We start from the raw sequence: 14,544 nt of genomic DNA on the forward strand, positions 1-14,544 counted from the left end.
TATGTTTGCTAAATAAAATAGAAGGCGGGCCGGGCCAAAAACAAAATATTCAAATGCATATAAAACACCACGTTTGAGTTTTTTCTCACAAAGTTACCATGAAAACTTTGTTATTGCTATTTCTTTTCACAGCCTCTGTGGCAGCAATTCCTTTCAGATCAACAACTGTTGTTGCGAGGGTGATACTTCGTTGTAAGCATCCAAAAGATCCATCTGCAAAAGTGTTCCTGATGGAAAAGGATTTTGGAGATCGTTAGTAAATTGATCAATACACATGTATTAAAATAGTTTCAGATGAGATTGATGAAGACGACACAATGGATTTTGCAGAATTTAAATTTGGGCAAATCCCAGAAAAACCACTTCAACTCAAAGGTGAAGAATTCGAATTTTCCGGTCTTGAGCCATACATTTATATTAGTCATGCATGCACCGAAAATCGCGTGGAAGCGTGGGATTCGTTCAACGTAACTCTGGAGACATCCATGTACTTGTCGGCTACGTTCGATGTAATCATTGATTTAGACACGAAAAAGTCTACTGTCATTAAGAATATTTGATGTTAATTAATTTTCATTTGGAATAAAACTAACAGTTAACGGATTATGACAAACGATGGTATGAATTAAAACAATGAGATGTTCAACATTTTCATGAGGATGAATTGAAGGTAGTTCAAAGTCAATTAAACAATAAAATGAGAAGAAGAAAACAGGAGTTCAGATGAAAAAGAGTAAATCAAAAATGATTGGTTTTGAAAATCTAAAAAAAATAAAGAAGGAGTAACGGTCTCTTTCTTTTCCTTCAAGGTATTCATAACGTTCGTCAATTTCTCTTTACTTTTGATGGATTGCGACGAGTTTTTCTTTTTTTCGGTCCATCTAAAAAATGGCATTTAAAATAATTAACAGTCTTGAAAAAAGAAATGCACAAACCTTCTTCTTCATCGTCGATAAATGGAATTTTGAGCATACTGATCGGCGGATTGGGTAGACCATTTTGGAAAGGCGAATCTCTTGGCAACCCGACACATTGAATTGTCTCGGCGAACGCTTCAATGTTGATGACAGAGAAACCTGCGTGCATCATGCTGTCCTCGACGAGGACTACGTTTGTGTACGCGTTGGCACCTTCCATCCTGAAAATAAACATAAGTTTCTGCTGGTATACGTCATTTGAAATTTGAAAAACCTTATGTTCAGGTGGCCCTGTACAATATTTCTTAAGAGGTTTTATATAGTTTTTAAACAAAAAAATGTCCGTCAAGAATTATATACAGTTCAAACTGCTCATATGCAGCTAAATATTTTCAGGATATACTATGGTCTTCTTTCAAATGTTATATTATATATTTATTTTTTGAATTCCAAAAATAAATTTAGATTGGGACAGTAAGTAAAGTGCTTGAAAGCTTGACATAATTAAAAATTTTACAAGCTTGAGTTTTTTAAAAATTTAATTATTATAAGTTGTGTTTTGTTTCAATTCACGATGTGAGTAGAACCTTGATTTATTAAAATCAATCTTCCTGGTCTTGAAATCATGTGAAAAATTTTTACACCCCTAATTCAGAATATTCCTTGTTAAAATGGCTTTGATATTAAGTGCTTAACGTTTTTTTTGCGATATTTGGTAATTAGTTTACCTATTTAGATGGCTTGCCCACCAAACGTTGTTAATACAAATTCCCCAACTCTTGCAGAGCGACTCATCTTTGCAGTCGATTCCGGCCGCGTAAAACACCTTCAGCACATCTTTTGCTTTAATGACGCGACAATTTCTTCTCTGAAAAGTTGCAAAAATATAGAATTTTAATTTCCACCAGATGTAGATTAAAAGTGGACTGCGGTCAGTGGGGTGCTAAAATCACTAAATATCATCATAAAAAGTTTAGAAGATTTTTAAACTTGAGTCAAACACTTTTTGGAAGTATGGGATCCAAAAAAATCAGTTTTTTAGATTTCTTGATAAGTGGCAAAAACTTAAAAATTGTCATTTTTCGACTTTCAATTAAAAACATTTCAAATAGTTTTGAAAAGTTTTACTATGATTGGGGGAAATTTTCATTACATACATTTATAATAATCTAAAACTACCGACTTTCTTAATAGGACACTACAAATAATTTAATTTTTTGAAATTTTCCAGTCAAAGTTGGCAGATTGCATAATTTGAAAAAAATGCTTTCAAAAATAAAAAAAATGCTTTTTAGAAATCCAGAGTAATGCCGCATGTGACACAAATATTTAGAACAAAGTTAAAGTATAAAAATTGTAGAAAAATCTTATTTTTTTGGTTGGTTTCCAAAATGGCAAAAACCGAACCACTTTTTGACAGGAAATCAAAAAAAAAATCACAATTTTTTTTGAAAAGTTTTGCTATGATATTTAATCACTTTGGCACTGGCGATACTCCACCAATAACGAATTTTGAAAATAGACTCACAACATGTCCATGTCGAATATCATCTAGATGAAATTCGGCTCGGCTATTGAAATTGTAATAATGCTTAATGTGAATAGTGCCATCGGCGGCCACTGCAACAAATGGATCTTCATACACTGACGGTGCTCGAGGTTGAGAGCACGATGCGGAGGTAGATGGAACATCACTGCCTGTAAATGAACTGTTAAAAATATTTTTAACTCATTTTGATGATTACTTGGCAATGAATTGATTCGTGATTTATTGTTGTTGTTCGGAGATGTCGATGTGATTGGTTGCATTTCCATGGATGTTCGAGAACTGTCTTCGGTGTCTTGTTCTGTAAAACCATCGGCAATTTAAAAACTTCGACTGTTACTCACTTGCTGTTGACCGTTTATTCCGGAAGCTGAGCGCTCGGCGTAGAACATTCATGGCTGATTTGCGATAAATTTGGAGCTTTGAATTGGAGCCAGCTGTTTCTTGGCTCATTGCATTCTGAAAATTCAAGAAAAAATCAACTGTGCGGCAAGTGTGCAACATGAAAATGGAATAAAAAACGTTTGATAACTGGTCTTGAAACATTTGTTGGTTTGATTGTAATACAACAATTTTTCTTATCAGTCATTACTACGATAAGGAAGGCGGCAAAGAGCACGGTGGCAAACGAGCATGTAAAAGATCGATGATTCTATTTTGTTTGTGAAGCAGAAATTCCACACGTGATACATTTTTGACACACAAATGTAATTAGCTCCGTTTTAGCGAGAATTTTATGTTTTCAATAACACTTTTTTACTACTCAAATTGGTTCAAATTGTGTGCTGTTGCGAACATCAAAAAATAAAAAGAGCAATGAAAGCTAGTCGGTGAAAAAGTGTGTGAAAAGTGCAGAGCCGTCGATTGAACTGTCAGTAAAAGTAAACAAAGTTGAATTCCGTAAAATTTCAAACAAATCGACTGGGGACAGGTTGAACGAGCAGAGGTGAATGGCATTGTGCTAGTCTCGGGGTGAATTTGAAATTGCTCATAGTGAAAATGAGAAGAATAGGAGATGGGTAAGAATGAATTGGTGTGCACTTTTGAACAAGTGCACTGTAATAAATTTGAATGTCTAAAGATATTGGTGCTTGAGGAAGAGGCAATTTTCTTTTTTTAACCTTTTTGGGAGGAAATTTAAAAAAAAGGGTTTGAATAAAAATTAGCGTAAATTCAGGAACGAGAAAAACTGAACATAAAATTGTATATTCTGAACTGAACTTCATCCTTATTTTGTTCTAATAATGTTGTAGCTAACAGAAAAATTCATTATTTTTTAGTTATTTTTGAATGGTAAAAACAAAGTATGGGGGGCTATATTTTTGGAAAACAAACTGCCGTTAAACCGTTAAACGTTAAAAGTTTAATCAACGTTTGAAATTCGCTCAAATGAACAAATAACGTTAATGAAACTTCTCAAAAAAAAACTTGGCAAATCATAGTGTTATATCGTTAGTTAAGGTAATATTAGGCCAATAATTTAATAAAAATTATTTTCTGATCGCTGTGGCACGATAAAATGGCCAAGATTCAACATAAATATTTTTAAGTACTTTTGAGAAATTTCATTAAAAAATTTTTTAGCATAATTATTATTTTTTTTTTTTTTCATAATTATTTTTTTAATATTTTTAGCATATTTTTTAAAGCATATTTTGAGTCTACATATACGTTGAAATTCCAGAAACCGTTTGTCCTCTTTTAAGCCTCCTATTAATAATTTAATGTTTTGAATTTAAAAAAAAATCGAACAGATCTAAAAGTTACATCCTTGCTAATCCCACACACTTGAAGAACCGATACTTGACCTGTTCGATCATTGAGATTTCGCTAACAAAAAAAGATCGACAACAGCAACATGTTGCGTGGGGCGTTCGATGAAAAAGGAATGCGGATGGGAGGCGAGTAGACAAAGAAAGCGAAATATTTTGGAAAACGGTCGCATGCGCGACGCGGCAAAAGCCAATGCCCATTAAACGTCCAAAAAAGCAGCAGAGGGTCTGGGAAGACAACGGAACAAAAGCAGTGCGTCGAGCACTCGTTTTGAAATTTTGACTTATTGACTTGTTCTAAGCTTTCCTATGAATTGCTAAAATTGTACCAAATACCTAGTATACCTACTTAGTATAAGTGTAGTATTAGTTAGTTTAGTGTAACTAGTTCATATTTGAAACTCGTTGACATCAGTCAAAAATGCGGAATAAACCAAGAAAACACGAGACCACCTAGTATACAATTTCCGCTCGTGATAGATGAGAAAGGCAACGGAGAAGAAAGTAATTTAGTTTTTGATGCTGACCTTCCGTGCCACGACGTGTTAAGTTTACATCTTCTTTGTTGTCTGGCATCTAGAAACTGGTCTCATGATTCAATATTGGGGGGGGAGGATCCATAGTTTTGCTTGAGCCATGCCATTCATATAAATTTGTTTAAGATTAATGTTTTAAAAAGTTAAAAATGTTCAAATGGTTAAGACAAATTTTAGAATCAAACCTACAAGTTTACTTTAAACTTCTGTGTATTTTGAGCGTATAGTCCAAAAGTGTGCTTGAATCAACAATATTCGTAATGAAACTTCTCAAAAATGTTTCAGAATTTTTTTACGGCGGTTCAAAATTTCGAAAAATTGGCCTAATTTTAGCTAAAATCTTAAAATTTTCCAACTTTTTCGTATCAAAACAATTTTGTGAATTATTATCCTTTTTTGTATAGGTCGCTTTTATCAAGTTATTTCGTTGATTGAAGTATATTTTAAGCCAAATAGGTGACCAACACCTATCGGCCTTAAATGCACCTTAATCAACGAAATAACGTGAAATAAAAAACTAAAATATCCAATAAAGGATTTTAGTTCGTAAAAAGTCAACTACGGACGGCTGCGACACGGAAAAATAGCCTAAAATTGGAGATTTTAGCTAAAACTAGACCTTTTTAAGTTTGAAATATTGAAAATTTTTATTACGAAATTCGTTTTTACGAAAAAAATTAGCACGTTTCGGGCCTATGAATTATATTAATTCTCCTTTATCTTATGCAGTTGTTGAAATTTAAATATAAACAAGGACTTTGTATAAGATAAATACAATCTATACAAAAAATGCTCGGATCAACAAAGAAAAAACTGGCTTTATTGTGCTAATAAATTAACGACAAAGAAAAAGAGCAGTGCGCGAAAATATTCGAGCGATCACATGGTTATTGTTTTCGGATTGGCAAAACGAATGTGAGTTATGGTGCAGCAAAGGAGAGACAGAGAGGGGGGTAAGAAAGCGAGGCGATGTCGAGCGAAGAGGGTCACCCGCCCGTCACCTTTCTTCATCTTAAAGGACTTGGGACGCGCAACACATACGCATACAGTGAGGAGGGGGGGGGGGGGGGGGCAGCCGCAATAAAAGGCACGTAGCCTTCGGGAGACAGATCGTTTAGCCATTTCGATATGGATGCAGGTGCCAATGCACGAATAAAATGTGAGTGTGTGCGTTTGTGTACAGGTGGGGTTGCATGTTGGCTAACGATGAGAAAATGGGGATGAGAAGGTAAAACTGTTGGTGGCATAGCAAAATGACTCCTCTAAATGGAAATTTATTTTTTTGAAGGTGGAGTAGCGCCAGTGGGGAAAGTGTTCAAAACTATTTACTTATATGGTGCCAAAAGAACCAAATATCACATTAAAACTTTTCAACTTTTTTTTTGAAAAATTTTTATTTACTGTCAAAAAGTGATAATTACTCAGTTTTTGCCACTCATAATTTTGGAAGTCGACCAAAAAAAGATTTTTTTTCTACGGTTTTTATACTTAAATTTTACTGTAATTATTTGTGTTAAGACATTGTAGGAGTCGGAACAAGCATCATTGCTTTGGACTTTGGTGAAAGCCCATATTTTTCAAAAAAAAACCACTAAAACATTGCCAAAATCGCCAAAAATTAAAAAATAATTCGAAACTCCTAGATTCCAAAATCAAATTAAACACAAACTGTATGTATACTCTGTTAAGTTGATTGTCTTCTTTTGTCCAATTTTGTCCAATTTGAGCAACCAAACTTTTTTTTTGTGCTCAAAAACTGCGCAAAAACGTTTGCTCAAGTTGGAGACTATTGGGTCAGAAAGCCCAAGTTTTATTTGTTTTAGCAACCACCGTGAACTTTAAAAGAAAGAGTATTGTGCTTTTGCGAAAAAAAAAATAAAAGAAAACGACGAGAAAAAAGAAGTAAAAGTTTTTGTTAAACCGTTACTAATCCGTTTTCATCATGTGATAAATTGACATCAAACATTGATATTCTATAGCATATGTTTCTTTTCGAAAATAATCGCAGATTTTTGATATAACATTATTCAAGTATGACATTTAAATGAAGAAAAATGAACATAATAGCTAGAACGTGAAACGAGAATTTTGAATTCTAGTTTTCTCTAGAGTTATTCAATCGGAGTTTGAGGAAATGTGAAGAAATTTGCGGGCGGCTAGGTAGTCAATGATCTGAAAAATAATTGTTAACAAAAATATATAAACTGAATAAAACCTTTTGTTTCAACATTTTTGCCGTTGCCTCTGGTATTGGGGATGATAATTTGAAGGTGATTTTCATCTGAAAATTGGGAAGAAATCTGTAAGCAATTTGATGTTTCACTTACCGGCAAAACAAAATTATTGATAATTCCTGGATGAATATTGTTTATTTTATACGGTATTGTTTTTCCACTTATTTTGTATCGATTGCCGCTCAAGTCATAGTACGATCCGAAATCCTCAGTTAAGACAGACTCGGGATGATACTGTAAACACTTTGTGATTGAAAACCGAAACGCTGATTACCTGAAGATCTACTGAATCAATATCACATTTGGCACCCTCATTAACACATGAAGATTGGACCTGAGACTAACGTTATTTTATAATTTTGAGTGATTGTAATACTCACCGCGTCAAGAACATCATCCTTGGCTTTTTCATATGCGTCATCTTCATCAACAGCTTGATCGTTAACCCCACAACTAGGGAAGCAGAATGTCCAGTGAACGGGGGGTGAGAACGAAATGTTGAGAGCTATGTTATCAACAGGTTTCTGAAATGCCCTTTTTTGGAGGTATACGGTCAAGTCTATTTAACGTTGGATTTTTAGTCACCTACTAAATATAACTGCAAAACATGAATTAATGCTGAAAAAGATCTGTAGACAGGTTTTTTTGAAAAAAAATTAATTTGCAAAACCTCTTTAATGAGTAACGGCGCAGTTGTTGCAGGCTGAGAAAGTGGTCGGAACATGTCGAATAATGAAAAACGCTGCTTCAATTTCTCATTGTGAAATGGTATTATACTATCTCTGAAATGGAAAAATAGAACATTTTCCCCCTTTTGAAAATGTCACTTTTGAACTGCAACTGGCTCATCTGCATAGTCGGCAGAATGAGGAATTGGCTGATCAACTTGGAACGCAATTGGCGGGAGTGGCGGTGAATTTGATATTATATTGATTGGCTGGGGTGCCACTGCTGGAGTTAATGGTGCACCTGGAACATAAATAATTTAAGAGCAAACTATATTAATAGCATATCTACTCACTGAACGACGGTGTGCACGATTCAACAATTTTCAGTGCGAATAGAGTTAGGTAAAGTTTCATGGTTGAAATGAATTGAATAGAATCGAATTTCAAATGATTAATTTCATATATTTGTATTGATATGACTATACATTTTCTCGTACAAATATTGATGCAATGCAAAATTTACAAGTGGTTTGCTAAGTTCACGAAAGAAAACCCATATGTTCAGATGTTCACAACAAATAATTGTAAAATTAAATAGCTTTGCACATTGTAGGAAAATCAAACAGATTCAGGTATCATGTTATGGGTATAAGCTTTGAGAAATTGAATATAGCGAATTGGTATGGAATTTGAATTTACAAGCTGTGGAGTTGATAAACATCATCAATTTAATAGAAAGTTGTAAGCAAACGTTTATCAAAAATTTACTTCATATTGTGTTCAAATGAAGACAAATTGCAAATTCTCCTATATTTACTTATAAGGTTAAGCTTTATTAAAATATTTCTGAGATATAAGTTTTGACTAATAAGCTCCACTGATAACATTAAAGATAGAGTAGCGGAAGTGTAGAAATTGGTATAAGAGTTGGGACTCATGACATCATATTGACTAAACGTCAAAGTAAAAAAATATTGTAAAAAAGTTTATTAGTTCTATGTATATGATTTTTTGAAACTAGAAAAAATTCAGTTTTTGCAACTTTTTTGAAAATCGTTTTGGCTCTCAATAAACATTTTTTCTAGTCTCATTTTGGCAGTATATAAGTGGCTTTCAACAAATTCCCCATTGACGCTACTCCACATTTAAATTCATGACAGTGATTAGTACAAGTTTCTTTTAAGATGTGCATACCACTTAATTAATTATTTAATTGTGATTTGTAATTTTTTTGATTACTGTTACTTATCATGTTCTCTAATTCCAAGCAATATTATTTAACGTGCTCTTATAAAACAGTACAAAAAAGTTTTTGTGGGAGCTACGCAAAATTTGTAAAGTTTAAATTTCTCAAAATCCTTTTTGGAAAAAATTAAAATTAAAATATTTTGACGTCATTTTTAAGTCTAGAAATCAAACTTTCAAAGGTTTGCACGCCCCTTTATTAATTAAATTTATCCGCGCAATATCTATGTAATATTATATATGTATACATAATTTTTCACTTAGTTCATAGATCATAAACATAAAGATAGAATTGCCTCAAACTATAGTCGCCCGAGTGTTGGCACCTAATGATGTCAGAAAGTATAATAAATCACTCTCACATTACCCTTGCTCATTATACATTCAACACTGACTCTATTTGAAACAAAAGACACGCATTTTGAAAATTACCAACCTCGGCGTTTAGTGGGAAGTGACCTTTCACCAATCTGCATTCTGTCATCATTTTTTTTTCTTTTTTTTCTTCTCCTTATTTTAGAATTGTCAATTTCAACACTTGGACGAGTGCCAGACAGGTTAAAACTGGTGCTGTTATCAATTTGAGTTCCTCGTAAAACACAAACATTGTTTTTTCGTGACCAGAGTCAAAACCAAGTTTGAAAATAGTTTTTGATTCTTGCGGTCATTTGAAACAATCAGAAGAGAGTCTGAATAATATTAAAAGAAAACCAAACATATAAAAATTCAAACTCATAACTTTTAAAGCAGCTTATCGATTTTTCTAAAATTGTGAAAATTTATGTTATCAACCAGGCGATTAGGTATTTTGAAAACCTTTGACCATCTCATACTCGGAGCAACAAAAAATCGTTCAAAAAGGTTTTTGTCGGTGATCAAAAAATCTTCGAAATTCGAAATGTTGCTTTTGAAAATTCCCGGTTTTTTTTTGAAACGAAACAAAAATGAAGCGACCAAGTGCCAACTATTTTTAAATATGTCACGCGTGTTTTTTCATAACTTTACAATAAACAACCACACTACTCAAAATGTCTTCCCGAACTACATATTATGGTAAGTTTCAAAACTTGTTCAAATGATAGGTAGCACCAATGGGAACATTGTCAAATTAAATTCAAAACCTGTCAAAAAGTGGATGCATTAAATTAAACATTTTAACATATTCTAGATTTTTCAAAACATTTTCAGTAAAACGTTCAAGATTTGGCAAATTGCCGTAATTTTTCACAAAAAAGTGGTAGGGGTCGTTTTGTCGATTTTCACAATTATTGTAGGTCAGAACTGTAATTTTCGAGTAGATACTGTCCCAATTAAATACTACCAACTAGAATGAAATTATATGTTCAGTTCAACTACGTCATACAAACATATCTTTATTTTCGATTTGCCTCCAACTACAACTAAAAATCAATTTCTTTTATCTCATTCATAACGGTTTCGAATTTGAATTTAACTTGCGTGCACTCTATTCCACTTTGATTCTAATTCCTAAACTTTCACCGTCTTCAACCATTCTTTTGAGAGACTTTGAATATTTCAATAGGCGGTCGTAATTGGATAGAATCTTTTGAATCTTCTCTACCAAGGTCGAATTGTCTTGAGGTACAATTTACTGGCCAGTGGGCACCAGGACTACACGCAGTTTCTCTTTCAATGTTATTTCAATGTTTGGTTATGTTCAGGGTGGAAACTAATTTCCTAATATTAACTTGAATTATGTCGCAATAGTTGTTGAACCAATTGTATACATATACAATACAATAAACTGAACTGCAGTTCAAACAAATGACATTTCCAATTTCAATAGTTTGTCTGCCGGCATTGCTATTGATCTCTGCCATAAAGTTCAATACACATAGTCTTCTCCAACAACTCGTTTTCAATTGCTATTGATTTTTTAGTCGCAAAACAATGTTTTAATTGAATGTGAACTTTGTGGTTTTTGTCTACAATTTCTTTGGTCAAAAGTCAAAAAAAGCGTTTTTCATTTTATCAGTTATCCAAATATCACTATCAGTAACATTTGACGGTTTATTTTTTTATTTATCACGATTTTTTTTTGAATTTTTTTCAAGGAGGTGTAACGGTTATAGGTATTTGGAACGTATGCGAACTTCGTTATGAAACTTCAAAATATTTCGATCATTTTTTTTGGCGGTTTGAAATTTCAAAAAAATAAAATACTTAATTTTTATCTAAAATCTTAAATTTTGATTTTTTTTATGGTTGGAGCCAGGGCTGGGGTTTTTTTTCGTTTTTACTTTTTTTGTTGTTTTTTTTTGACGAAAAATGTATATTTCATTTTTACCGGCAAGAGGTGACAAAAAAACGAGAAATCGAAACATTGCATAAAAATATTTCAAGAAAATGTTTCAAAATCGTTACAAAAGCAACATTTTTCTTTTTTTTTTTTGGGCTTCGTAAAAAATAGATTTTCGACAATTTAAAAATTTTTAACTAAAACAAGCTCAAAAATTACTCGAAATTTTGAACCTCCATAAACAATTTTTGAAAATGTTTGAGAAGTTTCATTTGGAAATTCGGTAATTTGAGCACACTCGTGGTTCAAAATATCCTCATCTTAAAAAAAACATTTTTTGTGTTCTCCAATTAAATTAGATACCGTGTCAATAAAATTGGAACAAAAACGCAAAACACCGTTTTAAATGTGTGAGTCTTGAATCTCTGCTCTTTTTTTGTTTTCCCAGAGATGTTTTTTTCTTTCGATAAAGCGTTTGCAAGCCTTTTTCCTCGTCGTCTTCCCAAATTAAGTGTCGAGACTCTAATCCTCGCGGGCTTTCGTAGTGTTTCCATTTTCCGCCATTGCATTGAGCACAGCACTCAATACGCTTTCTTGTACATGTATATGCGCTCCAGGCACATTTGTGTTCAAATTACACGTCTGCCTCTTGCCATTGACAGATGCACTATTAGGTTCTCCGTTTTGGGAAATTTTATTGTTTTAAATTTGATTTTATTAAATTCCGTTTAAAACTGTTTTATATTTAAGAAAAATATTTCTAAAATCCAACAAAATTTTGTTTACACCCAACATTGTTACTTATGAATTATAAGTGACTTATGAATTATTGAAATCGGATTTTTTCGTATATTAATATATAGGTATTAAAACTACGCGACAAATTTATCCGTCTTATCACTAAAACTCTTCCGTTTCTGCTGGGATCCCTTCCAATTCGTTCTTTAATCAAAATATTTGACCGGTCATTTTTATTTTTATTAAATTTGGTCTACGCCAAAATCTAATAACTCTAATAACTCACAAAGTTATTAGTTCCTGGTATGTCGTGTTTTGATATTTTTTATGATTATGGTTCAATTTAATTTGAATGCCATGATATTTAATGATAAGCCGTTGTGAATAATGTTTACACAATACGTGAGTTTATTTTAGAAAAAAAAACGAGATTTTTCAAAGAAAAAAGAAAAAAAAACAATTCAAAAATTGAATTTGGCAATTTGATAGCCTTATTTAAAACTTCAATACTTATTATTAAAATTGTAGTAGCACCAATGGGGAAATAGTTTAAAACTACTCCTATCGTGCCAAAATGACGTTTTTCTCCCTAAAGGATATAATGTTTTCAGTTATGTAGTGCATACACAAAAACATACACACGCAAATTGTTTTTGACCGCAGTTCAGTTTTTATCACTAACAAAGATGTTTTCCAATGCTGATAAGGTCAAAAATTATGAAGTTGTAGTTGTGACGTGTTTTAGGGCTTAAATAATAATAATAATAGCCAAGTTTTGGTTAGTTGAGGATCATGAAACAATCATGAAACTGTTCAAATATTAATCATCATCATGTCTAGCTATACTTTTTTGATGATTTTTTTAAACTTTTTATTAAAAGAGAAAATTTATAGAATTTTCTGAAAATACCCTTTAGATTTTAAATTTTAAAGGTGGAGTAATGCTATTTGGTATTTTGAGCAATGTCGCATTTTCCGACCCCAGAATGTTTCAGCCCAAATAATTAAAACAAAAAAAACATAAAAATTGTAGAAAAAACATTACTTTTTTTGCTCTGTACTTTTAGATCAAAAATCAAATTCAGATTTTTTCATTTTTTCCAGCGTATGTATTGTTTCAATCCCTACGCCGTTTCCAATACAACCGTAAAGGTTATAATTTGAGAGAACAGATCGATCTTTCATTTTTGTCTTGTTTCACACATTTCATCTTTTTTCCGGGATGAGAAGAGATATTCATAAGCATCCGCGAGAAAAAATAATTACGAATCTACAAGAAAAATCCGGTTTGCGAGAAGACGAGCGAGGGTTCCCTAGTTCTTCTCTACAAACTGTTGGAAAACTTGGGCAGGGAGGGGGGAGAAATAGAGAAGAATGAAGGTCGGAAGACCCCCATTAAATAGTGATTGGGCAGTTAAGATTATGATGACAGTTCTCTTTAACCTGGCGTCACATGGGAGGATTGAAGTCAGTCAGTCTTTTCCAGTTTTCGCCATGAACTTTTTCCCGTATGAAGAGGATGCCGAAAAAAGAAACATGAAGAGAGAATAAAAAAGACACCCGGAGAAAAGAGACTGTGTTTTTCATTCGCTTTTCCTTCTTTTTTTCCTTTTTTGGCCCACCCGCGTCAAGTATTAGTGCATCAGAAACCATGTCTTTTGTGTCCTTTCCTTTTCCACAACTGATCGATTTTATCTCCCAATCGGAAGAAGTTGTCACATCATCTTCTGTCTTATTGAAATCCCTGGTAATTTTTGTTTTTTTATTTGATTTAAAGTTGATCTTGGAGAAAAGTCGAATCCTGATTTTTTAAAAAAGTGGCTTATTCAAATTTAAAATTCCGTAGAGTAAAAATTGCGAGGAAAAAATCGAATCGTTGATTTATGCCAAGCGTGTCCGAACAAAAGTACAGAAGAGAACGCTGAGATAAGAAAACCTGGCTAGCAATTGAGAGAGGGATTCACTACGGGAAAACGGGCATCGTCAGGCGATGAAAATAAATCGCGTTCTGCTTTACGCGCTATCGCCCTCGTTGTTGTCAATCAATAAACTTCCAGTTGTACGTATGTGTGTGTGTATGTAGAAAGTTTCAGTAATAGTGCACGAAACGTAGAGATATCGAAAGTGATCGGTGAAGTCGTATAGTATACGGAATCGAGAGTGCTTCAGGCACAACGACAAAATCGACAGGTGTGGCGGCCCCCCGGGCTTGGCGGCCCTCTTTTGCGCGCGCACACACACACACACAAACGTAATTTGTTTGACCTCTACTGGCGCGCGCCCATGGAACCACTTGTAATCTTTAAACTATCTCGGATTCTCGTACTATTTGCTAGCGTGTGTTTTGTCGGCGTACGGTTGTTCATTTTCCACTTTTCTCTACTCTCGCCAACTTTCGCTTTTAATCGTGAATTTTCCTTTTCTTTCTCTCTCACTCAACAATCGGTTGAGGAGCTCCGCTCAATGCACACATGTTGCACTATTTTGCGAGTAGGTCAACGGTGGGAAGGTTCCACAATACACCTTGTTCTGTGACATACTTTTCCACCGAAAATCAGTCTTCTCGTGTGGATTTTCAAGATGTTCCTTTGTTTGTGTGAAACGGAACTTGGTTTCTTTTTTCACGTA

General features: G+C 33.4%; 3 protein-coding genes and 2 non-coding genes across 5 annotated transcripts; 2 read left to right on the forward strand and 3 right to left on the reverse strand.

Moving 5' to 3' along the window:
• The first annotated feature begins 89 nt into the window (after positions 1 to 89).
• ttr-42 (Transthyretin-like family protein) lies at positions 90 to 610 on the forward strand. The gene is made up of 2 exons (NM_001129684.3): positions 90 to 252; positions 295 to 610. Exons 1-2 carry the CDS (start codon positions 99 to 101, stop codon positions 558 to 560), a joined length of 420 nt encoding a protein of 139 aa, NP_001123156.1. The 5' UTR covers positions 90 to 98; the 3' UTR covers positions 561 to 610.
• H01M10.1 (SET domain-containing protein) lies at positions 559 to 2,922 on the reverse strand. Its single transcript, NM_076065.7, has 6 exons — positions 2,808 to 2,922; positions 2,663 to 2,764; positions 2,446 to 2,615; positions 1,646 to 1,785; positions 936 to 1,138; positions 559 to 881 (listed from the first exon to the last, which is right to left on the reverse strand). Exons 1-6 carry the CDS (start codon positions 2,914 to 2,916, stop codon positions 826 to 828), a joined length of 780 nt encoding a protein of 259 aa, NP_508466.2. The 5' UTR covers positions 2,917 to 2,922; the 3' UTR covers positions 559 to 825.
• A 3,667-nt stretch (positions 2,923 to 6,589) lies between these two features.
• Positions 6,590 to 8,103, reverse strand: H01M10.2 (uncharacterized protein). The gene is made up of 8 exons (NM_076066.4): positions 8,027 to 8,103; positions 7,833 to 7,974; positions 7,676 to 7,787; positions 7,386 to 7,529; positions 7,280 to 7,339; positions 7,099 to 7,239; positions 6,987 to 7,052; positions 6,590 to 6,943 (listed from the first exon to the last, which is right to left on the reverse strand). Exons 1-8 carry the CDS (start codon positions 8,085 to 8,087, stop codon positions 6,887 to 6,889), a joined length of 783 nt encoding a protein of 260 aa, NP_508467.2. The 5' UTR covers positions 8,088 to 8,103; the 3' UTR covers positions 6,590 to 6,886.
• Positions 8,104 to 14,113: 6,010 nt separating this feature from the next.
• T03G6.6 lies at positions 14,114 to 14,204 on the reverse strand. The gene has a single exon (NR_070531.1). It is a non-coding gene; the product is annotated as an Unclassified non-coding RNA T03G6.6 (non-coding RNA).
• A 161-nt stretch (positions 14,205 to 14,365) lies between these two features.
• On the forward strand, positions 14,366 to 14,526 carry T03G6.5. Its single transcript, NR_070532.1, has one exon. It is a non-coding gene; the product is annotated as an Unclassified non-coding RNA T03G6.5 (non-coding RNA).
• The last annotated feature ends 18 nt before the right edge of the window (positions 14,527 to 14,544 follow it).

Source organism: Caenorhabditis elegans, chromosome X, assembly GCF_000002985.6.
Source record: "Caenorhabditis elegans chromosome X".
Taxonomy (NCBI): Eukaryota; Metazoa; Nematoda; class Chromadorea; order Rhabditida; family Rhabditidae; genus Caenorhabditis; species Caenorhabditis elegans.